Consider the following 26,591-nt stretch of genomic DNA (forward strand, 5'->3'; position numbering starts at 1 on the left):
GAAAGAAGAAATTAAGATTTTGGAAAAGCTTGAGATGTGGATTTAGAGAAGTAAAAAAATCAAATGGACAGATAAAATAACTAATGAAGAGGTCTTAAAAAGAGAAGGAGAAAGAAGTCTGTTAAAGAGGATAAAAAGAAGAAAGGGAAACTGGATCGGACATATTCTAAGAGGAAATGGAAAGAAAATCTATCGAAGCAAAAATTGACAGAAAAAGACCCAGAGGAAGAGTAAGGAAAAACAATGCTAGGTGACATGCTGAATGGAGACAGGCACACAACCTTGAAAGAGAAGGTCCAGAACAGAAGAGACTGGAAGGAAAGTTTTTGCTACTAAGTTAAGAAGAAGAAGAGGAACTAGGTCAGCAGGTGGGATATTTTACAGAAACAGAAGTTAAGAAGGATAGGTCTGGGAGAAATGATTCATTTGAGGCTGTCTGGTCCAAGATAGAGGCTATTCAGACAACATGTATTGTTGGTTGTTACTATGTGGGGGTCCACAGGAAGATGTGGATTCCATGCATCTGGAAATTAGCACGATGAATGCAGGCTGAGAAATTGTTATGGGGAACTTCACTGTCAACTAGATCTTGCTGATGGCTGTAATTTTTGACCATGTCGAGCTGGCCAATGCCAAAACTCCTCTCCTTTATTTCTGATACTTCTGGCATTTGTGTACACACATTTCAATATCCTGTTGGACCCACATTATGGAACCATAAATTAGAGGGAGGAAAATGAGCATGGCAAGATAGAAAGGGAATTTATACAGTTGCTAAAGGATAATCACCTTAAACAGCTTGTCATGGAGGGGGACCAGAGATTTGAGAGTGTTGCATCAGGTAACAGTATCATAAGTTGTATCTGTAAACAAGACAGACACCATGTATTGTTGGTTGTTACTATGTGGGGGATCCACAGGAAAATGTGGATTACATGCATCTGGAAATTAGCACAATGAATGCAAGGCTGAGAAATTGTTATGGGGGAACTTCACTGTCAACTAGAAGCAGCTACAGTTGCCTGTTCAACAGATAACTTAAATAAGAATCAAGGACTATTCCTACCAGATATATGGAAAACTCTAATCAGATTTTTCAACCAAAAAGAAATGAACTTTCATGAAAATTGCAATAAATATCTCAACAAATAAAATGTTGTACTTGCGACACGCATATTGTATCACGCACAGTGATAACTTTATATAATTTTTAGAATTGTCAGTTAATTTCCTAGTTTTTGTTACTTTCCATTGCTTACCAGTGTATCCCTGAAAATGCTGACAGATATTAGTCAGTGAAACTAGTCGGATATTAAACAATTATTTACTTGACTGACATACCGAATTAAGTCTTTAATTGATTACTACTAGTGGTCAAGAAAAAAAAGGTCATAATAAGACAGACACTATTGTACAGTGACAATGCAAGTTGCTAAACATGTGAAATTCTCTATCATCCAGGTGGGAATTCTGCAGTTTCTAATGAGACAGAGACTGATGTGAGAATTGAAGTAGATGAACTAGATGCTTACCATGTATTGAAAAATATCAACATAAATACATCAGTGGGATGGATGGCATATTGTCCTGTGTGCTATGCGAATGTGTAAGAGAATTGGCAGTACCTCTGATGAAGTTATTTAATCTAAGTCTCAGCTCTATGAAGGCTCCAAGGGAGTGGAAAGATGATAAGATAGTTCCATTACATAAAGGTGGCTCCAGGAGAGAGAGAGAGGTAGAGAGGGTAGTATATCTTTGTAAAAGCTATTTCCTGCCTCAATAATTTATAATAGAGTGATGGCAGAATTAGATAAGGGAAATAGCTATACCATGACACTGCTGAACTTTGTAACGGCATTGGAAAGAATACCACATAGAATACTATTAATTAAGGCAGAGCAAATGGGAATGAATATGAAGCTAGTGGTATGGATACTAGAGAGTACTATATGATGGAGTGGAATCTTGGAGAATGAAGGTGACTATTCAAGTGCTTGGAGCTCTGTATGAAGTTATTTTCCCTCTCTATAAGACTATAATTTGGCCACATCTTGACTACTGTGCACAGATTTGGTCACCTGGGTTTCTTGAAATGAGGACGTAGTAGAGGGGATTCAAAGACAAGTGACCAAGCTGATGTGATATAGCTATGGAATGCTCTCTATGAGCATAATTTGAAGGTATACTCATAGAGAGAGCGCATTCCATAGCCATATCACTAAGCTTGGGTTGTAAAGTTTATAGTTAACAGGCAGAAAAGAGAAGACATGATATAAACTTCTAAGTTATTAACAGGTTCTGTAAGATTGATACAAAAAAATTTTTTTTTCTATACAGAAAAAATAAAAAGACAACTATTGGCCAACTAACGGTGAGGATGTCGTTAGGTGGCTTATTGAGTGTTGCATAGTCATTAGAGATACTGAAAGATAAGTAATTTTTTCATATTTTAGTTGACTTATTGTAGTCTTTGTTTTAAACAGGTATGTGATTGACAGAATAGTTAGTTTGTAAGTAAGCCGTGTATTTTTTTGTTTAAATATGATATTGTAGGTATGTCGCCAACGCCTGGCACTACAATGGCAGCAAAGACTAAGTTGTCTGGTGATTTGAATTTGTATGATTTTGTGCATTGCGGTGTGACTTGACTTATTAAAGATAATGATAGAGGAGAATGAGGAGGAGGAGGAAGAGGGTATTGATAGCCAGTGAATTAATACTTAGATTGTGTTGAAAGAATGATGTAGGATTTGTGAATCTGTAGTCTTTGTTTGATGAAAAGAAGGTCTTGTATCTTGATGTTAGATGTCTGGAGAGTTTTGTTCACCGAGCACACTGAAATGCAAATTCAGGAAAACTTAAACAATTAGAGTGGAAGAAGTTGTATGTGTGTGTGAGGTCACCCATGATGTGAGTGTGTGTGAGAATGACCAAATGCAATATATTCATTGCAAAAATTTTTTACTAAGTAATTTAAGGAAATTACAACGTCAACTAGGATATACATTAAAATAAATTGTAATATTCTTCAATATTTCGGCAATGTCACGTTGCCATTTTCAAGAAACTTGAGAACAAGACCTGTGCACGCAGGCACAACAAACAGTAAATGAGGAAGAAGCAGGAAGCTATTATTTCTCCTAAAGTCCTGATGGTGCCCCTTAGCGGGCAATGTTGGTATTCTTGGGAGATTGGGCTGATGGTCTTCTGATGTAGGTTTCCCAAATTTGAGGCAGTCTCATGCAGCCAAATTTATTGAGGTTTAGATTGTTTCTTAGGGCTGAAGCTGATTTCATGAAAAGCCTTTCATATTTGTATTTACTACGGTGTACTATCATGGCTTTCTTCCACCGTATTCTATGGCAGGTATCCAATGCATGGTCAGCAAGACCAGAGTGGTTGTATTGGTGAAACCGGATGTAGTCCTTGTATTCTGAAATTCTGATATTGGCTATCCTGCCTGTTTGGCCAAAATAGGACAGCTTACAGCTGCAAGGGACCTGGTATACACCAGGTAGGTCTAGGGGGTGAGGTTGGTCTTTAGTAGAGCGGATAAGGGATTCCAATTTTTATATGGTCTGTAACAAGAAGTTAAGTCATGTTTTTTTAGGATTTTTGTAATTTTTTCCGAGGTGCCTCGGATATAGGGTATGGTGATGGATTTAGAGTAATCCTTGTTGTGAGGGAGGGGGTTGTGGTTTACTGGTTTCAATATTTTTTGGATTTTTTTTGGGGGGGGTAGCCATTGGTTGAGAAAGTGTTGAGAATGTGGTTTAGTTCTGTGGTTAGGGCATTGTCATTTGAACAGATAAGTTTAGCCCTGTTGTGTAGTGTCTTAATGACTCCATATTGTTGCGAGGAGGGGTAGTGGGATTGTTGGTGAATGTATCTGCCTGTATGGGTGGGTTTTCTATAGACTGAGAAAACCAAGGTTCCATCAGGCTGGCAGGTGACTAGTGTGTCTAAGAAAGGAAGGCAGTGGTTTTTTCCCCTTTCAGGGTGAATTTGATTCTGGGGTGTTGGTTGTTTATATGTGTTAGGAAGGAGAGGATCGGAGCCATGTGGCCAAATAGCCAACACATCATCAACATAGCGAAGCCAAATGGTTGGTTTTTGTGGAGCAGAGTTTAAGGCTTTCTCTTCAAAAGTCTCCATGTAAAAGTTGGCCAAGGGTGGGGAGAATGGAGAACCCATGGCTGTCCCCTCTATTTATTTATAGAATTTTCCTTGCCAAACAAAATAGCCTGAGTTCATTGTGAACTGAAAAAGGGCAGTGATATTGGGAGGAAATTTAGCTTGGATTAGCTCTAAGGATTCTTTCAGTGGGACATTTGTGAATAAGGAGGAGACATCAAAACTGACCATTATGTCAGTGTGTTTGAGTGTAAGGTTTTCTATGCTGGCTTTGAAGTGGGCTGAGTTTTTTATGTGTGAAGGTGTGTTGTCAGTATGGTGTGAAAGAGCTTTGGCCAAACGTTTAGCTGGTTTGTATGAGGAATCAATGCCATCCACTATGGGACGTTATGGCACATTTTCCTTATGTATTTTTGGGAGTCCATAAATACGGGGGGGGGGGTATGGAGTTAAATGGTTTTAATTTGTTAGTGACTTCCACAGGCCAAGAAGTGACCTTCTTAAGGAGCCTGTGGAATTTTCTAATTTGTGAGTTGGTGGGATTGTACTTGATAGGGAGGTAAGTAGCCCGATCTAACAACAAAGCTTTCAACTTACCTGTGTAATCCTTTTGGTTAAGCAATACTGTGGCGTTCCCTTTATCAGCTTTGGTGATTATTATTTTCTTGTTTTTCTTTAATTCCAATAGAGATTTAATTTCCTTACTGGGCATGGTGACTTTTGGTGGTTTAGCTTTGGTCAGAACACAAGCTACATCCATGTGCATGTGTCTTGTTTTTAAGTTTCTTGAAAATGGCAACGTGACGTTGCTGAAATATTGAAGTATATTAAAATTTATTTTAATGTATATCCTAGTTGACGTTGTAATTTCCTTAAATTACTTGGTAAAAAATTCATAACCAACGTCTAAGCCTTTCCACGAAAATTCATTGCAAAAATTAAAGGGAATATGGTAGTAAATTCAAGCTGTAGAGCAAGTGTGTGTGATAAATGGTTCAAAATTGAGTGCCAGTTTAGGTGACGAGGACAAAACAAATGTTAGTAGAGTGACAGTAAAGACAAAGCACAATATTGAAAAGTTGTAGAAGTGACAAGAGATTAGCAGGACTGAGAAGAGAAATAAACAGGTAGCCCAAAGTAAGAATTGAGACCTTATGAACAAATGAGAAAAACAAGTTAAGGAGAAAATTATATATGGAGAATTAAAGAAATAGCATGCTTAAATGTTATCTTTCATGAGACAAAGCACGAAACTGAAAAGTTGTAGAAGAAAGAAGAGATTAGCAGGGCTGAGAAGAGAAAGAAGCAGGTCATGCAAAAAATAAGAATCGAGGCTATGTGAACAAATGAGAAAAACAAGTTAAGGAGAAAATTATGTACAGAGACTCAATGATAAGAAGTACTTAATGAAAGTGCAACATTAATGATATTAGTCATGCTATCCAGATACTAATAGTAAGGCAAAAGAATTAATTGTCATAGTTGGCACTAACAATCTGAGAGACAAGACAAGATCTGTGAGGAAGGATATAAAGGAGTTGTTAGACGAAGCAGAAATGAAGAGTGAGAAGGTGAAGATTGTAAGTCTCTTGCTTAGACAATGAATCATTGGCTCTACAAAAAAGAAGCATGATGTAGGATTTGTCGATCTGTGGTCTGTGTTTGATGGAAAGAAGGATTTGTATAACGCTGATGAACTGCATCTAAATGGTTTTGCTGTTAGATGTCTAGAGATCTTTGTTCACTGAGCACACTTAAATTCAAATTCAGGAAAATTTAAGCAATTAGGGTGGTAGCATTTGTTTGTGTGAGTGTGAAGGTACCCATGAGGCAAGTGAATGTGAGAATAACCAAGTGTGGAATCTAGTCTCTCAAGCAAAAATATTGAATAAGGTAGTCACATCAGGAGTAAGGATGATGGGGGTCCTAAAGGGATGCTACAGTTTCTATATACTAATGCCAGAAGTATCAGGAACAAGAGGGAGTTTAGGCATTAGCTAGTGCAACCTGAGTGAAAGTTATAAGCATTAGTGAGACTTGGCTAACAGTAGATGATGTAGTTACAGTGAGAGAATGTGAAAGGTTTAGTATTTTCAAGGAAGATAGAAGGGAAGGGGTACTGCCGATGAATTGCAGGACAAAACGAATAGGAGATAGGCAGGAGGGTGGTTGTTCATTTGAAGCAGTCTAGTGTGAGATCAAGGCCAGTAAGTCAAAATATACAGATGGTTGTTTCTTTAGGCCAGTAGGGGGGGGGGGGATTTCACAGATGATCTGGATGACATCCATCAGCAAATTAGTATGAATGCAGGTTGAGTGATTATTATGGGGCACTTCAGCTATGGAAATATAGACTGGAAGGAAGAAAGATAACATATCAGGAAGAAAGTGTAATTTATACACCTACTAAGAGATTATTACTTGAGGCAGCATGTGATGGAGGGGACATGGGGTAACAGGGCATAATGGCACATTTTCTTTGTGGATCTTTGGCAGTTCATATATCAAGGGGTCCAGAATTCAAGGTTTTAATTTCTTTCTGAATTCAAATGGCTAGGATTTGATATTTTTCAGATGTAGATGAATGGTTTGATGTGTATGTTGGTGTTTTACAGGTAGTAGGTGCATCATTCTTTTAGAAGGGTGGCTATTTTATGAAGATAATAATCAAAGCAGTTGAGAGATGTAGTTATTATAAGGCTTAATGGAATGAAAACAGCCGAAATAAATAATTTAACATGTGTTCATTCAATCCTGTATTTCATCTCAGTCACTAAGACATTGTCAGGGAAACAATATTAAAATTTTTTTATATTTTAATATTTTAATATATCAGTAAACAATTTTAATATTCATGCAGAGGTTTCTATGGTTAAGAAGTTCATCGAATTATTCCGGTTTTGTGACCACATTTTTATTATAAAAGACTGTTTTTTAAAACTAAACAAGTACTAAAAAACAAACCCAACAAGTTTCATTAGTCGTTAGACTAACATCTTCAGGGGTAAAGATTACTAACAGTTTAAAGCAGAAACTATAAGAAATCACAAAAAAACAAGTTCATTTATTGTATTATGAATATCAGAAGAGTTAATTAAAAAACCGAATAACAGATCTAGAAAACCATTAATACATGTTAGCTGGAAACAATGCTATTTGATGTCGGGTTCTGTGGTTCACTTTTACTCTGTCCATGGTATGAACTGGGTAAATTTTTAATAAATTGACCAAACTTGATTTTAAATCAAACCTTGATTTTTTTGTTGCATTGCATAGGAATTTTAATCATATCTGCTGCTTTTTAAAATTTTCTTGTGAAACAGTTTTTATCAATATAGGACATGTTTGTCTGTGTCACAGTACGTCATGACCAGTAGAAGCTGTGTGAAATGCCAAGCCAGACTTATTTTCTCTCTTTTTTTTGTACGTCCTTTTGAAGTTTGCTGATGCGGATTTTTCCTGATCTCCCTGTCTGGCCTACGTAGCAGATGCCACAGGAACAATGAAATATTATAAACTCCTGGTTTTTTCATTGGGTGATGCAGAGGTTTCAGAGGATGAAGAGATTTTGATATTTTTTCAAGTGGGAGGAAAGTCACTTTTATGTTGTATAATACTTCTAGAGAAGTTTGGCAAATTTATCTGTTACATTTTTGATATCAGGAAGGGTGACTACATTCTTGAAGTCTTGTTTATTTAAGTTTCTTGTAGGTGCTGTATTGAGAATTTTCTTAATTGTCTTAGTTTTGAAACCATTCAGTTGTAGGATCTGTGTTAAGTATTGTATTTCTTCTTTTTGCTTTTCTTCTGTACTGGGGATGCTGTATGCTTTATCCCTTAAGGTTTTTATGAGCCCTATTTTTTGCTTGGGATGATGGTGTGAGGTAGCATGAAGAAATCTTCCTGTGTTTGTTGGCTTTTTATAAATGAAGAACGATAATCTGATTTTTCTTTCATTTATTTCTATAAGGATGTCTAGGAAGGGAAATTTTTTATTTTCTTCTAGTTCCGGAGTAAATTTTATGTTAATATGTAACTTATTAAGATAGTCTTTAAATGCAGTCAGTTCTAGTGCTGTTCCTGACCAAATGATGAAGATATCGTCCACATAGAGGAGCCAAATTTTTGGTTTGATGTGCCAGTTTTGTAGAGCATTATTTTCAAAATTTTCCACAGAGAGGTTTGCTAGAGCTGGTGAGAGAGGTGAACCCATTGCTAGTCCTTCTTTTTGTTCCCATAGTTTGTCTTGGTAAAGGAAGAACATGTTTTTTATGCAATGTTCATAGAGCTGTACAATGTCCGGTGGGAAGAGATTTTCTAGGATGTTTACTGTTTCATTTCTTGGAATCTTTGTGAAAAGGCTGACCACATCTAAACTCGCTAATATTTCTGAAAGATTGATGTGTATATCTTTTACTTTCTCTATGAAGTCTGTGCTGTTCTTAATGAATGATGGTGTTTTTCCTATATTTGGTAAAATCAAGTTTGTAAGGTGCTTTGCTAGATTTGAGGTAGGAGAGTCCCTTCCATCTACTATCGGTCTTAGTGGTATATCTCGTTGATGAATTTTGGGAACTCCATATATTCTAGGAACTAGTGGGTGTTTTGATTGTAAATTTCTTTTTAGTTCCTCAGACCAATTTGGTATATTTTTGATAAGTTCATTGATTTTTTTGTTGTAACTTTGCCAAGTGGGGTCTCTGTCTAATGCTGTGTAGGTGTTGGAATCTTCAAGAAGGCTTTTCATTTTTTCGTTATAATCTCCTGAGTTTAAAATCACTGTTACATTTCCTTTGTCTGCTTTTATTATGACTATGTTTTTGTCTGATTTGAGTTTATTAAGGGCTGTGAATTCTGTTTTTTGTAAGTTTTTTGGTGGTAATTTGCAATTTAATAGTAATGCTGTGCTTTGAATGCAGATTAGATCTGCTATATCTCCTGGTACATTTCTTATTCCTTTTTCAATTTAGGCTACGATATCAATTTTCACAACTTGTCGTGGCATTACAGCGAAATTAAAGCCTTTCATTAGTATCTCAAGAGTGATAGATGTGTATTGAAAAAGTTGATTAAATATAAAAGCCAGGAATGGGTGGATAGTAATATGATACACTATGGAGAGAGAGGGGTAGTACATATTTGTAAAAGCTATTTCCTGCCTCAGTAATTTACTCACAATTTATAATAGAATATTAGCAGAATTACATATGGGAAATAGTTATACCATGACACTGCTGAACTTTGTAAAGGCATTGGAAAGAATACCACATAGAATACTATTAATTAAGGCAGAGCAAATGGGAATGAATATGAAGCCAGTGGCACGGATACTAGAGAGTAGTTATATGATGGAGTGGAATCTTGGAGAATGAGGGTGCTATGTATGAAGTTATTTTCCCTCTCTATAAGACTATAATTTGGCCACATCTTGATTATTGTGCACAGATTTGTTCACTTGGGTTTCTTGAAATGAGGATGTGGTAGAGGGGATTCAAAGACAAGTGACCAAGCTGGTGTGATATAACTATGGAATGCTCTCTATGTTGAAGGTGTGCTCACAGAGAGAGCATTCCATAGCCATATCACAACAGCTTGGTCACAAAACTTGGGTTGTAAAGTCTATAGTTAGTAGGCAGAAAAGAGAGGACATGATATAAACTTATAAGTTATTAAAAGGTTTTGTAAGACTGATACAAAAAAATTTTTTTTTTCTCTACAGAACAAAAAAGGAGAACTATTGGCCAACTAACAGTGAGGATGCCGTTAGGGCTTATTGTGTGTTGCATAGTCATTAGTGCTACTGAAAGATAAATAATTTTTTCATATTTTAGTTGACTTATTATAGTCTTTGTTTTAAACAGGTATGTGATTGACAGAATATTTAGTTTGTAAGTAAACTTTGTATTTTTTTGTTTAAATATGATAATGTAGGTATGTCGCCAATGCGTGGCACTACAATTGCAGTAGTGCCATTAGTGCCACTACAAAGACTAAGTTGTCTGGCGATTTTTATGATTTTGTGCATTGCAGTGTGACTTGACTTATTGAAGATAATGATACAGGAGAACTGAGGAGGAGGAGGGGGGTATTGATCGCCAGTGAATTAATACTTAGATTGTGTTGAAAGAATGATGTAGGATTTGTGAATCTGTGGTCTTTGTTTGATAAAAAGAAGGACTTGTATAATGCTGACAGGTTTTGATGCTGTTGATGTTAGATGTCTGGAGAGTTTTGTTCACCGAGCACACTGAAATGCAAATTCAGGAAAACTTAAACAATTAGAGTGGAGGACATTGTGTATGTGTGTGAGGTCACCCATGAATTGAGTGACTGTGAGAATGACCAAGTGCAATATATTCATTTTAAAAATTAAAGGGTATATGGAAGTAAATTGAAATTGGAGAGCAAGTGTGTGATAAACGGTTCAAAAGTGAGTGCCAGTTAGGTCATGAGGACAAAACAAATGTTAGTAGAGTGACAGTAAAGACAAAGCACGATATTGAAAAGTTATAGAAGTAAAAAGTGATTAGCAGGACTGAGAAGAGAAAGAAACAGGTATCCCTAAGTAAGAATTGAGACCTTATGAACAAATGAGAAAAACAAGTTAAGGAGAAAATTATATATGGAGAATTAAAAAAATAGCATGATTGAATATTATCTTTCATGAGACAAAGCATGAAACTGAAAAGTTGTAGAAGCAGCAAGAGATTAACAGAGCTGAGAAGAGAAAGAAGCAGGTCATTCAAAAAGTAAGAATTGAGACTATGTGAACAAATGAGAAAAACAAGTTAAGGAGAAAATTATGTACAGAGACTCGATGATAAGGAGTACGTAATGAAAGTGCAACAAAATCATATTTCTCTGGAGCTAAAATTAATGATAGTCATGCCATCCAGATAGTAATAGGTAAGGCAAAAGAATTAATTGTCATGGTTGGCACTAACGATCTGAGAGACAAGAAATATTCTGTGAGGAAGGATATAAAGGAGTTGTTAGACAAAGCAGAAATGAAGAGTGAGAAGGTGAAGATTGTAAGTCTCTTGCTTAGACAATGAATCATTGGCTCTACAAAAAAGAAGCATGATGTAGGATCTGTCAATCTGTGGTCTGTGTTTGATGGAAAGAAGGATTTGTATAATGCTGATGAACTGCATATAAATGGTTTTGCTGTTAGATGTCTAGAGATCTTTGTTCACTGAGCACACTGAAATGCAAATTCAGGAAAGCGAAGGTACCCATTAGGCAAGTGAACGTAAGAATAACCAAGTGTGGAATCTAGTGTCTCAAGCAAAATATTGAATAAGGTAGTGATGTCAGGAGTAAGGATTATGGGGGTCCTAATGGGATGCTACAGTTTCTATATACTAATGCCAGAAGTATCAGGAACAAGAGGGAGTTTTGGAGTTTTAGGCGTTAGCTAATGCAACCTAAGTGAAAGTTATAAGCATTAGTGAGACTTGGCTAACAGTAGATGATGTAGTTACAGTGAGAGAATGTGAAGGGTTTAGTATTTTCAAGGAAGATAGAGAAGGGAGGGATATGGCAGATGAATCGCAGGACAAAAAGAATAGGAGATAGGCAGGAGGGTGGTTGTTCATTTGAAGCAGTCTAGTGTGAGATCAAGGCCAGTAAGTCAAAATATACAGATGGTTGTTTCTATAGGCCAGTGGGGGGAGGGTGTGGTTCACAGATGACCTGGATGACATCCATCAGCAAATTAGTACGAGTGCAGGTTGAGTGATTATTATGGGGCACTTCAACTATGGAGATATTGACTGGAAGGAAAAATGATAACATATCAGGAAGAAAGTGTAATTTATATGCCTACTGAGAGATTATTACTGGTTATTACTTGATGCAGCATGTGATGGAGGGGACTTGGGGCAACAGGGCATAATGACACATTTTCTTTGTGGATCTTTGGCAGTCTATATACCAAGGGGTCCAGAATTCAAGGTTTTAATTTCTTTCTGAATTCAAATGGCTAGGATTAGATATTTTTCAGACGTAGATAAATGGTTTGATCTGTATGTTGGTGTTTTACAGGTAGTAGGTGCATCATTCTTTTAGAAGGGTGTCTATTTTATGAAGATAATAATCTGAGTAGTTGAGAAAAATAGTTATTATTAGGGTTAACTGAATAAAAACAGCAGAAATAAATAATTTACCATATGTTCATTCAACCTGTATTTCGTCTCAGTCACTATGACATTGTCAGGGAAACAATATTAAATTTTTTTTATATTTTAATATTGATAGAATATCAGTAAACAATTTTAATATTCATGCAGAGGTTTCTGTGGTTAAGAAGTTCAATCGAATTATTCCAGTTTTGTGACCACATTTTTATTAAAAAAGACTGCTTTTTAAAACTAAACAAGTAATAAAAAACAAACCCGACAAGTTTCATTGTTGTCAGATTAACATCTTCAGTAAAGATAACTATCAGTCAGTTTAAAGCACAAACTATGAGAAATTACAAAAAAAAAGGTTCATTTATTGGTATTATGAATATCAAAACAGTTCGTTAAAAAACTGAATAATAGATTTATGCAACGTTAATACATGTTAGCTAGAAACAATGTTATTTGATGTCGCGTTTTGTGGTTCACTTTCTCTCTGTCCGAGGTCTGAACTGGGTAAATTTTTAATCAACGCTGAACAAACTTGATTTAAAATCAAACCTTGATTTTTGTAGCATTGCGTAGGAATTTTAATCATTTAAGCTGCCTGTTTGAATTTTCTTGTGAAACAGTTTTTAACAATGTAGGACATGTTTGTTCTGTCTCAGAGTACATCATGACCAGTAGAAGCTGTGTGAAATGTCAAGCCAGACTTATTTTCTCTTTTTTTTTGTACGTTCTTTTGATGTTTGCTCATGCGGATTTCTCCTGATCTCCCTGTCTGGCCTACGTAGCAGATGCCACAGGAACAATGAAATATTATAAACTCCTGGTTTTTTCATTGGGTGATGCAGAGGTTTCAGAGGATGAAGAGATTTTGATATTTTTCAAGTGGCAGGAAAGTCACTTTTATGTTGTACTTGTAGAGAAGTTTGGCTAATTTATCTGTTACATTTTTGATATAAGGAAGGGTGACTGCATTCTTGAAGTCTTGTTTATTTAAGTTTCTTGTAGGTGCTGTATTGAGAATTTTCTTAATTGTCTTAGTTTTGAAACCATTCAGTTGTGGGATCTGTGTTAAGTATTGTATTTCTTCTTCTTTCTGCTTTTCTTCTGTACTGGGGATGCTGTATGCTTTATCCCTTAAGGTTTTTATGAGGCCTATTTTTTGCTTGGGATGGTAGTGTGATGTAGCATGAAGAAGTTTTTTATTTTCTTCTAGTTCTAGAGTAAATTTTATGTTAGGATGTAAGCAGTGGTGGGATTCAGCCAGTTTGCACTGGTTTGGCAGAACTGATACCTAATTTTTTGTTGAGTTCGGCGAAACAGTTGTTAAAATGACACTTGTAATCAGGGTTCTCTTTAAGATGGGCACTTTGGCATCCATCCAATGTGGAAATCACAAATTTACATTCCTTACTCTTTTTTAATGTTCATCTGCACAGCAACATATTCTAAGCACTTGTAGTAATGTTCATTCTGTCCATAGGTGAAAAAAATTAGAAGGAAATAAACTTGTAATATTTATTTATTCATTTCATAAAACTCATTATACCTTTGATGAAATACTATATTTTTATTCCCTCTCGTTTGTTACTTGAGTAAACAAACATATAACATAAAGAGAAAAAGTGCCAAACAACCAGGGGATGACATGCTGTCATTTGTTTCAGCTTGTGTTATGCCCAAATATCCCACAAGATATTATTGAGTGCGCTGGTGTTCCCTGATCGGTAAAACCAACAGGAAGCTGGGACACAATGAACCAATAGAAATAGAAATATATATATATATAGAAACAAAATATATAGAAATAGAACCAATTTAAAATATTTATTGATAAGATATATACTATTTTTCGTCAATCCAATAAGAACCAAATTGAACTTTCCAAAATATCCAAACAACTTGGAATTGAAATTATAAGGATTGGTAGAGTTTTGAGACCAAGATGGGCTGCCTGTAGTTTAAGGTCAACCCTAGCTGTGCGGCGTGCTTATCCAGCGCTACATCACTATTTTTATTCAAATAAAAAGTACTTATCTATGACAACATGTCTTGAAAAAATATATTTTATAACTGATTTGACATTGGTGATTGATATTTTAAACAAAATTTCTCTTTAATAAATTTAGTTTAATCCTTTATCCAAGTGTGAGCAAACAAAGTTTGTGCCTGAAAGTATCTTCAGCACTGGGGTGAGGGGATACAACACCTGGCAACTTGTTGCAAAGGTGGAGCAAGAGCTAACATAATCACTCCTATCTCAGTATCTCCCATAATGCAAAACACATCTCCTTGAAGATATGTCTAATGTTATGCATTAAGGGAGGGCCACTACCCAGACTAGTTTCGACCTTTATTGAGGTCTCTTCAGTGGAAGCCAGGCCCAAGTGGAGATACTATGCAGAAGCATTAGCAAGGTCATCTCTACCTATAGGAATTGCTATAGGTAGAGATGACCTTGCTAATGCTTCTGCCTGGTATCTCCACTTGGGCCTGGCTTCCACTGAAGAGACCTCAATAAAGCTCGAAACTAGTCTGGGTAGTGGCCCTTCCCTTAATGCATAACATTAGACATGTCCATAAGGAGATGTGCTTTGCATTATGGGAGATACTGAGATAGGAGTGATGATGTTAGCTCTTGCTCCACCTTTGCAACTAGTTGCCAGGTGTTGTATCTCCTCACCCCAGTCCTGAAGATACTTTCAGGCGCAAACTTTGTTTGCTCACACTTGGATAAAGGATTAAACTAAATTTATTATAGTTTAACCAAGTGAAAAATGAAATTTCTCTTCTTTCAAAGGCACTGCAAGCAAGAAATATAAACATAATAAAGGCTGAAAAACTCGTGATAAGATCTATTAAAGCATTTCAAATGCTTGGAAAGGAAAAGGGACCATACAAAAAAAAAAGTTCATGAATTAATTACTTCAGAAACTTTCAAAAATATAAAATTTGTAGAAAATCATCAATTTCTCGGGCTTTCTTGGGAAAGACTTTTAGAAAACATCGTAACAAATTTATAAAAAAAAAAGACTAATGGATTGTGAACATTTAAAAGCAAGTTGTAGCCAATTTCAAGATAGGAATAAATTACAATTTCTCAATTTTTTGGAGTCAGAAATTTTACTGGAATATTGAAGAATTACTAGTTCTATGGAAAGCAGCTGAAAGACAATCGCTCGTATTTAATGACATTTTTAATTACCAAATTGATATTAATGATTATTGAGATTTCGGGGAAAACGTTTTAAAAAAAATACCAGAATTATGCAATTCCTGAAAGTGTTCAAAGAGCTAAAAATATTGTCAGAACAATTGCTGTAAGTTCAACAGAAGTGGAAAGGGGTTTTTCAAAAATGAACATAATGTGTTCAGAGAAGAGAAGTTGCCTAACTGTTTCTAATATATAAAAAAAAAACACAATGACTATTAGTCTAACCGGCCTATCTCTAAAGGAATGCGATCCTTACCTTTCGGTGTATTGTTTTTTATACTTAAAATGATCATTATGGCAGCGAACCAGTTGTTAAATTATTTGAATCCCACCACTGGATGTAAGTTATTAAGATATTTTTAAATGCAGTCAGTTCTAGTGCTATTCCTGACCAAATGATGAAGATATCATCCAGAGGCCTAGGCTAGTCTGCTTATAAACGTGAAGCACCTTCTAAATGTGGAATGAGACCAATATAATTTAAATGTTTATAAAGTTAAAGTATATAAATGTTAAAGCAAGACAAATACTGTAATTTGTCTTGCTTTAACTTCAGGATGAAACCAAAGCTTTGTTTAATTTAGCTTTGGGATGAAACTTTAAATAAGTAGCCAGCTTCTTACCAATTGGAATTAACTTCCAATTAAAACAGAAAACTCTCTGAACTCTGCAGCAGAAACATATCTGCAAGAAGGTTGTACAACACATTATATTAATTTTTTAAGTGAAAAGGAAATCAGTAGGATAACAAATGTTTTGGTTCACCACTCAGTTTGTATCCATTATTAACCTCTAGCTGTGAGTGGCCATTAACAACTAAACAGTTCTCAGGGATTTCATGTTCATGAGATTTCTTAGGGAGGCAGAAAGCAAAACCAGAATTGACTGGATAAGAAACCCACATATTAAGATCAATTTTAGAACAGTTAAGAACATGCTTTTTGTAGTTACCTCTGTACTACAAAGTAGAAGAGGATTGATTAAGTAAGTATTTTATTCAGATTTTTTCAGGTTAATCCCAATTGTGGGGTTTTTCAACCTACAGATAAATTAATATTAGTAGATGGGAGAAAAAGTTGAAGAGAAAGAAGAAGACGTTTTAACATAAACATTTTTTAGTCCTTGTTATCAAGGATTTGTAAACTGTAGATTGTACTCTTAAAAAATCTGTAGAAAATGTAGCCAACAGAAACTGAACACCTGCGAAAGAGATTGGAGTGAACTGATGAGAGATGGGACATTAATCAACCTAAGTGATATTTTCTACTAGTCATAATTTGTAGGGAGCTGTTAATAGGCACTACCACAAATATGAGACAGTATTCAATGATTTACATGGATTTGTGATTTGTATAATTGTTAATAATTGTTGTCCAGAGGTAAAGTAATGCCTGGAGTGAAAGGGAAAACTTAATTTCTTGAATGTTTAAATGGTAATACTAATGATATTTTATCCCAAGAGAGGTTGGAGGTTGGAATTATCTGAAGATCAGAAATCTCATATTTGCTACAGATGTTGGACTTGTAAAACTAAGGCTGGAAAAAAAGTTTCTTTTTTATTGTGAGAAATAGAACAATATTAATTTTGCTAGCAATAGGTTATTATAGCACAAAAGAAAATTGCGCTAAGATTAGAATTTATGAAACTTTAGAAGTAGATATTCAAGGTACTGGACAGGAGCATGTATACTGGAAGTTGTATGTTAAGGATATAATTGTATGTAAAGTAACGATTGTATATATGTAAAAAACTGTGAAAAAACATTATTTATGTAAAGGATATAATGGGAATAAGTGAAACTTGGTTGTCTGAGGAGGATGTGATGTTGGGAATAGAAATAGAAGGATATATCATTTCAGAAAGGATAGAAATGTGAAAAGAGGAGGAGGAGTGCTGTTAATGATTGTAGAGGAATTGTGTTCATAAAGTGTGGGAGTTGATAGTGCATGCACAGAATTTGAATCTGTGTGGTGTGAAGTTGAAATAAACAGGTTAATATATCTGATAGGATGCTGTTATAGGCCAGGAAATGCAGAGAATACTGATTGTGAAATGTTTAGGCAAATTAGTTGGGCATGTAACAAGAAGTTGATACTGATGGGAGACTTTAATTACAGGACTATAGAATGGATGGAGGAGGAGATAGTGTATGGGAAAGGAGAGTGAGTTTGTTGAATTTCTGAGCGATAAATATCTTAAGTATCATGTGACTGAAGCAACTACAGGCTTTAATGTTTTGGATTTGGTGATAACTTCACAAGATGTAGTTGTTAATGAGGTGTTGACACTGCTTCCATTTGGCGAGAGTGATCATGAGGTACTTGTTTGGGAAGTGATGAAACAAGAAAAGGTTACTGCCAAAAATAGATATATGTGGAATTATAAAGCAGGTGGTTATAGGAAGCTCTGTAGTCAGTTAGCATCAGTACATCTGGTAGATGAGCTGAGCAGAAAAGATGTTGACAATGAATGGCAACTCTCAGGGCAGTATCTGACAAAAGCAATGTATGACTGCACCAAGGGTTAAGCAGGCAAATAGAGTAGGAGAGAAATGGATGAACAATGAAATCAAACAAGCTGTGCTGGAAAAGAAAATGTTATGGAGGAGATGCAAGACAGTTTGTGGTGATTGGATCTATGAAGAGTATAATGTGCAGGCTGGAAATGTGATGAGCATAGTAAAGAAAGTAAAGATGCAGTTTGAGAAGAGATTGGCTGGTCAGGCCAAAGTTAACCGAAGGAAATTTTTCTGCTATATAGCAAGCAAGAGAAAGAATAATTATAGGAGGTTGACACTGGTGGAGAGTCATGGCAGCAAAATAACAGTTGCAGAGGATATAGTGGAATTATTGAACAAGCACTTTATCAGCATATATCATATTAGTGTAAATGATACAGTGCAATAATTAACACAAAACAGATATTCGGATTATAAGACCATAAGTTTAATACACATATGTGCAAATTCGTCGACTAGTTTTGCTAGCAAAACTGACTAGCTTTGTCAAGACTAATAAATGCCAAAAAAAACAGAGGAATATAGTAACGGTTTACAATGGTTAGACAACAAAATTGAAAGGCACCTCATGACATGGTATACATGAAGTGAGATTCTTCAGTCATTATTATAAATACGTATTACATAGTTTTGGGCATACTGTAGTTCTACTAAACTTAATGAGTTAATAAGATTTTTCCATATATCCTTTAATATTACTCATTGGTTTCTATTAAGATTGTTTTCTGTTTGTAGGACCACTGCAGCTTCTTTAAATATTCAACATCTGTAATCTTCTTCCAAATATGGCATTGAGCTGTTATCCCAACCTATAGCGTGGTTTGAAGTTGCGAAGTGATGCGCCAAACCTGAGGTATCTGTTCTGTTATGATTAACATCTCCAACATGCTCCTTCTATCTAATTTCTAAGCTTCTTGAAGTTTGGCCTATGTAGGATAGTCCACACGTACAAGGTATGCTGTAAACACCTGCATATTTGAAAAAAAAAGTAAACTGTCTTTAGGGATCTTAAAAACTGTCTAGTGGTAGTGGTTGGTTTAAACACCACGCTGATGTTATAAGGCTTTAAAATTCTAACTATTTTATTGGAGACTAAACCAACATAGCGTATGACAATGGTTGATACGTACTGAGTTGCTATACGTTGTTGCTGGAGGTTGTTTTTATAGAGCATTTTATTGATGAAGTTTAGAGGATACCCATTTTGAGATAGAGATTTGGAGATGCGAGAAAGTTCTGTATGTATGTCTTCTTCATCTGTGACTATGTTATGGGCTCTGTTTCGTAGCATATGGATGATGCTGCATTTTTGTGTATGATGATGATCATTTGCAGAATAACAGAGATACCATGTCCAGTATTTGTGGGTGTTTTATATATAGTAAGTTTGATATCTCTATTCCCTAGTCTTTTGACAAGTATATCCAAAAAAGGTAATTGATGATTTGCTTTCTAACTAAAGTAAATTTGATTTTGTCATGAAAAGAGTTGATTTTTTCTAAGAATTCATGTAAGCTTTCCACTTTTTCTCTCAGATAATAAATATATCATCAATGTATCTCCACCAGACTGTTGGTTTTGAAGTAATGTTAACTAGAATATCATTTTCTAATTTCTCCATAAACAAGTCTGCACATGGTGGTGACAGGAGACTGCCCATGGCTAGACCTTCTAATTGTTAATATACAGTGTTGTTGACTTTAAAGAAATTAGAAAATGATATTCTGGCTAACATTACTCCAAAACCAACAGTCTGGTGGAGATACGTTGATGATGTATTTATTATCTGGAGAGAAAAAGTGGAAAGCTTACATGAGTTTTTAGAAAAAAAATCAACTCTTTTCATGACAAAATCAAATTTACTTTAGAGTTAGAAAGCAATCATCAATTACCTTTTTTGGATATACTTGTCAAAAGACTAGGGAATAGAGATATCAAACTTACTATATATAAGAAACCCACAGATACTGGATGGTATCTCCATTATTCTTCAAATCATCATCATACACAAAAATGCAGCATCATCCATATGCTACTAAACAGAGCCCACAACATAGTCACAGACAAAGAAGATGTATGCACAGAACTTTCCCACATCTCCAAATCTCTATCTCAAAATGGGTAGGTATCCTCTAAATTTCATCAATAAAATGCTCTATAAAAACAACCTCCAGCAACAACGTATAGCAACTCAGTACGTATCAACCATTCTCATACCCTATGTTGGTTTAGTCTCCAATAAAATAGCTAGAATTTTCAAGCCTTATAACATCAGAGTGGTGTTTAAACTAACCGCTACACTAGACAGTTTTTTAAAATTCCCTAAAGACAGTGTACCTTTTTTTTTTTTCAAATATGCAGATGTTTACAGCATACCTTGTACATGTGGACTATCTTACATAGGCCACACTTCAAGAAGCTTAGAAATTAAACAGAAGGAACATGTTGGAGACGTTAATCATAACAGAACAGACACCTCAGGTTTGAGGCATCACTTTTCAATTTCAAACCACGCTATAGATTGGGATAGCAGCTCAATGCCATATTTATTATTATTATTATTATTATTACAGGCAGCTCCAAGGAGTCCTTAGACTCATCGAGGGAGGCCCAACATCATGTCAAGAACAGCTATTCAACATTCACACAGTATCTATCATACACCCCTAGTCACAGGCCGTCTTTTGGACTCTGCTCCTGAATAAATCACTCTCTGATATCTCTCCATCAACCACCCTCCTATCAATCTCACCAACCCTATATCCATTCTAATATGCTGCAGTTTACTGATTAGAATTCCATGTAGTATCCTATCAAAGGCTTTAGCAAGGTCCAGTAGAATCACTGTAAACTCATTACCCTTATCCAGTTCAGCCGTCACTGTGTTATAGAATGTGAGCAAGTTACTGAGGCATGATCTACCCTTCGCAAAACCATGCTGTCCCCCATACAATATCCCATTTTCATCTATCCAATCTTGTATTTTCCTCTTGACTATTTTCTCCAGGACCTCGACAACAATTCCTGATATATGGATTGGCCAGTAATTTTTTAACAGCCGTCTTGGAACCTCCTTTATGCAGTGGAACTATTTTCCCCTCTTTCCACCCCCTTGGGACTAACCCAGACCTGAGACTCAAATTAAATAAAATGGTCAAAGGCACTGACAATTCTTAGTCACTTGTCATACGACACGAGCTGGTATACCGTCCAATCCCACAGATGAATTGACATTGGTAATAGACTATTCACCTCCACTTCGTTCACCACAATTCCCGTATAAGTTGTTGGTTCTTCCATTTCTGCAATGTCACCACCTGGATGATATACTCTTGCAAAGTGCTCACTCAGTAATTCTACTATATCAACTGAAATCGGTTACCTCCCTACCATCGGCATTCTTTAAAATCAATCTGCTGTATACATTTTTTCTTTTACTTGCAACATATCGAAAAAACTGTTTGGGATTCTCTTTAGCCTGTATGGCTAATGACCACATTTGTTACCCTTCTGGCCTGGGCTTTATACTGTTCGTGTGCCTGCCGGTCACCTTTCTCCTTAATTTCCCTCCACAGTTGTTTCTTTTTTTGCAGCTCAAGCTTAATGGTGTTATTCATCCATTTAATCCCTACTTGATTTATTATTCGGACTCTAGGTATGCAGTCAGCCATTGCCTCCTGCAAACCCTTCTTAACCGCCTCCCATGCACTATCAACATGCAATTTTACATGCCATGGCGCTGAATCAATCAAACTCCTAAGCTTGTCATACTTACCAGCCCGATAATTCCACATGTACCCTTTCTTAATTGTAAATTCCACACCTTTAGCCACCTCCCAAGTCCAGACCCTATGATCATTCTCACCAATTGGTGGCAGTGTGGTCATATTTGTTACAGTCAAATCCTCAGATGCAGTTACTAGGGCAAGCACTCTCTCTTACCCCTAGTATTTTCCATTACATGCTGATGCAGATAGTTATCCCTTCATAACCGCATAAAATCCAATTCCTTCCTCCCATGTGTCCTCTCTTTCCTCCAATCAATGCCACCATAATTGAAATCTCCCATAATAATTACCCTCCTTCAACTCATTTCTTCTATTTGCTTATGCATACTATCTCTACCATCTTTTCCATCACCTGGTCTATAGCAGCACCCGATTGTATATTTTCTTCTGCTAGCCTCAATCTCACACCAAATGGCCTCAAATGTGCTCTTTTCTCTATCCTGCAATTCAACTTCTATTCTCCTTGGCTGCAGCTCATCAGCTATCATCAACAATACTCCTCCCCCCCCCCATTTTATTCTCCCTGTCATTCCTGAACACACTATACCCATCACATCCAATCCCACTAACTATATCATCTACAGTCAGCCATATTTCACTAATGCCAATAACCTGTGGTCTGGAAGTGCCAACCAAGGCCAAAAATTCTTTCTTCTTGTTCCTAATACTCCTAGCATTAGTATACATGAATTGCAGACTCCAGTTAGCCCCATCCCTACCTTGATGCCTTATACTAACTATCCCATTCTGATTTGTTGTCCTTCTTATTCACTCAGGCATATTATACTCATTCATACACTCAACTGCCTCCCTATGGTCTGCATATCTACCCCTCCCCCTTAATAAATCCAGTTTCCCTGATTCTGCAGATCCACTTCATTCAACAATAGTTTTCAAGTCTCCTTACACCGAATCCATTCAAATTCAAACCATCCATCTTATATAGATCCTTTTGCCCATCGAACTCACTCCCCACTTCCACAAATTCCACACCATTCATCCTGCATAACCCATGCATAAAGTCATTTGCAATTATGGCCCTCCTCCTAAACTCTTCACTGTCATACCGCAGGAAGAAAGACTAATCATCCTAACTCTCTCACTCTTCTCTTTTGCTACCTCAAACAATTCCTTCGGGTCCTCTATCATTTCCATTTTATCTCCTTTCAAATCATTCATACCTGTCACCACTATCATTTCTTTTACCCTTTGCTTTTGCTCCCTAATAGACTCACTTACGTCCTTAATGGTTGCATCAGGTTGGTACGATTTTGTCAAATTCTCTACTATCACACCTCATACTAACGAATCTCCATACAGCATTCGCTCCTTCATTTTGTGTACATTCACAATCATACTCTTATTTTTCCTATCATACTTTTTTTTTATTGGCTGGTACACTTGGTAGACATTTGTGCACACGCTCCAGCTGCCGCTTTGCCCTATGTATCACTCCGCTCAACCGCACAATCTCACTCATTGCATCTATCTCATCTTTTTTATTATCTGTTAAACCATTAATTTGCTCTGTATTAATACCTTCATTCTCACTTTCTACGCTGTCCTCACAGCTCTCTGTACAACCATGCAATTTTTTATCATATCGCTATTTTCTGCATTCTGAAATTTGACAAAAATATCACACTCACGACATGAAACACATTTTAATTCCTCATTTTCCGTACATTTTCTGCACACATTCACTCCACTATCATCATCTAACCATACTCCAACCGCTCTCCACAACGTACACATTTCACAGATAGTACATTGAATAATCTTAAAAAATCATCCCCTACCTCTGTATGAGACCGGCTAACTAACCTTTAGTGAAAATAGATCAGACAAGGGTTCACATCTTAGACTGGAATCGAACTCAGGTCTTTCCGACCAAAGAGCTTCGTTTATACCGACTGATCTACGGAGAATTTGGAAGAAGATTACAGATGTCGAATATTTAAAGAAGCTGCAGTGGTCCTACAAACAGGAAACAACCTTAATAGAAACCAAGGAGTAATATTAAAGGATATATATGGAAAAATCTTATTAACTCATTAAGTTTAGCGGAACTACAGTATGCCAAAAACTATGTAACAATATTTATAATAATGACTGAAGTATCTCGCTTCACATATATGTCACGAGGTGCATTCCAATTTTGTTGTCTAACCGTTGTAAACCGTTACTATATTCCTTCATTTTTTTTTTTTTTTTGCATTTATTAGTTTTTCACCATTTAGTCTTGACAAAGCTAGTCAGTTTTACTAGCGAAACTAGTCAACGAATTTGTACATATGTGTATTAAACCTATGGTCTTATAATCCAAATATCTGTTTTGTGTTAATTGTAGTTAATTAATACCAAATATAACTTTCAATGTGACACGGTGCAATATTAGGAGTGCAGTATTAGGAGAAATAGAAGTGAACGAATGTGATGTGTGTCAGGAGTTGGTTGGATTAGTTGCTAAAAAGGCTGTGGGAATGGATGACATATCACCACGTATTTTTAAGAAATGCATGCTAAAGTTAGCTATGTCCTTGACCTGATTATTTAATGAAAGTCTTGCAGTGGATAGGGTTCCTAAGGAGGTGGAAAGAAGGTCAAATATTGCCACTCCACAAAAATGGTTCTAGGACAGAAGTTTCCAATTATAGACCAGTCTGTATAACTGCATTGTGGTCAAGTTGTTGGAGAGATTGGTTAAGAATGGAATACAGGTTTGGGCTGATGGACATGGCATTCTTTATGATGGTCAGCATGGATTTGTAAAGGATAGGTCCTGTTTTAGCAATTTACTTGCATTTTATGGGTGTGTTAGATAAAGGAGAATCATATACAATGGTGTTCTTGGACTTGCCAAAACATTTGATAGATTACCACATGATAAGTTGGTGTACAAGCTGCAGAGGATGGGATTGATAGTATATTAGTTGGATGGATTGGAGATTAGCCCTCTGAACGATACTAAGTTGTATATGATGGAGCTGTGTCTCAGAAAAGGAAAGTGACCAGTGGTGTGCCCCAGGGCTCTGTTCTTGGACCCCAGCTGTTTAACTTGTTTGTAAATGATATATCTTGTGGACTGACTGGAGATCTTCAGTTGTTTGCTGATAATGCAAATTTCGGGAGAGTTATAAGTAGCACTGCTGATGTTAATTCCCTTCAGGAAGATGCGAATAGACTTTTTACGTGGACAAAGGAGTGGGGGGTGTAGTTTTAACATCAATAAGTGCAAGGTGTTGCATTTTGGTGTGAAGAAATATAAGGCTGTGTACTATATGATGGTGCAGTACTGCAGGAAGTGTATGATATTCGAGATTTGGGAGTAATGGTTGACAGCAGACTGAAGTTTAGAGTACATATTGCAAATGTTATACATTGTAGTGCTGCTATGATAACAAGTACTCTAGCATGTAGAGATAAGGAAGTTGTTGTGCCACTGTATAAAGCACTGGTCAGACCACACTTAGACTATTGTGCTCAAATTTGGTCAATTTGGTCAGTGTGATGTGGAAACATTGGAGAGGATCCAAAGATGAGTGACTGAAACAATATCAGGACTGTGGAATGCTGGCTATGGAGGGAGGTTGAAGAAATGTGGATTGCAGAGTTTGGTGGATAGGAGGAAAAGAGGTGATATGATAGAGACATTTAAGTTAGTAATTTTATTGGGTTAATTTAGATTGGATTATAAAAAGAGTAGAAGGCAAGAAGGGGAAAACCAGAAGCCATCCATGGAAGTTATGTAAGAGTGTGAGGAGTAGATTTTTTTTTTTTTTACACAGAGAATTGTTAGTGAATGGAAGGTGTTACCAGAATGTGTTGTTAATGCAAGGAGTGTTAAGGATTTTAAGATTCAATATGATAAATATGTTGTCAGTTGCATGAACCTCTCATGATGAGTCTGCCGACTCTATGAAGGGTGCAATTATAATTTTAATAATAATAATCCAGAAAGAAGACATTGAGTAAATTTTGAGACCTATCATTTCAGGAGAGAAAATATTATTATATATGATTTTATTATGGTTCAAAGATGTTAAGTAATTTATTAACATTCTGGAGTTTTGTGATGTTGATGTTGTTTCTGTTTTTTCATTTTTCATTGAAACATTTTTTTTAAATTTTAATTTAATTAATTTTTTTCTTTACAGCATAACCATATCTTTTACTATCTGTATCATAGAGATTGAGAATATTTCTTATATGGATGATAAATATATATGAGGATTGTTAGATTTAATTATATGAAATATTAAATTTTAAAGTGATGCTTTCCTTTACAGCTATAGTTCTTCTAAATCAGATCACTATGTATATATTCCATCATCCTGAAGTAGCAGAAGGAAAACATCTGAATGCAAAAGATAAATTAAGCTATGAGTACCATGTAAGTTTAATTTTTAGGTTTATACTTTTAATATTATTCTAGATCTCCATGTTCGACACTAGATTTATTATGGAAAATTGCTTCCACCAACACTAATGTCTATCAGACTTTTCTTTCAACTTATGTAATGCTCTTTTTTTCTCTATATTATTATTATTATCATTATCCTATGACCCCATCTAGACAATCAAGTGTGCCTTAAACACATTAAAATTCTCTGTAGACGCTCTCAGGCAATGCATTCCAATCATTCACAATTCTCCATTCAAACAAAACCTGCTTTCACTCACTTGCTCACACACCCTCTTTATACAGATTCCAGAGTTGACATCTTGTTCTACCCCCAATCTTTCATCATTTTATGCAAAACCTTTTCAACATTAATCCTATAACAACCCTTTACCAACTTGCACA

The 26,591-nt window shown here is 35.9% G+C and overlaps 1 protein-coding gene across 1 annotated transcript in view; it reads left to right on the forward strand.

The window, feature by feature from the left end:
• Positions 1-26,591, forward strand: part of LOC150102411 (uncharacterized) — a 415,154-nt gene that overhangs the window by 67,318 nt on the left and 321,245 nt on the right. Inside the window, exon 6 of the mRNA XM_090399571.1 lies at positions 26,074-26,177. Coding sequence (XP_090255697.1) covers positions 26,074-26,177 — 104 coding nt within the window. The remainder of the gene's footprint in view (positions 1-26,073; positions 26,178-26,591) is intronic.

The sequence above is a fragment of the Typopeltis vanoorti genome, chromosome 10 (genome assembly GCF_054136105.1).
Source record: "Typopeltis vanoorti isolate ZY-2024b chromosome 10, IOZ_Tvanoo_1.0, whole genome shotgun sequence".
In the NCBI taxonomy this organism is placed as follows: Eukaryota; Metazoa; Arthropoda; class Arachnida; order Uropygi; family Thelyphonidae; genus Typopeltis; species Typopeltis vanoorti.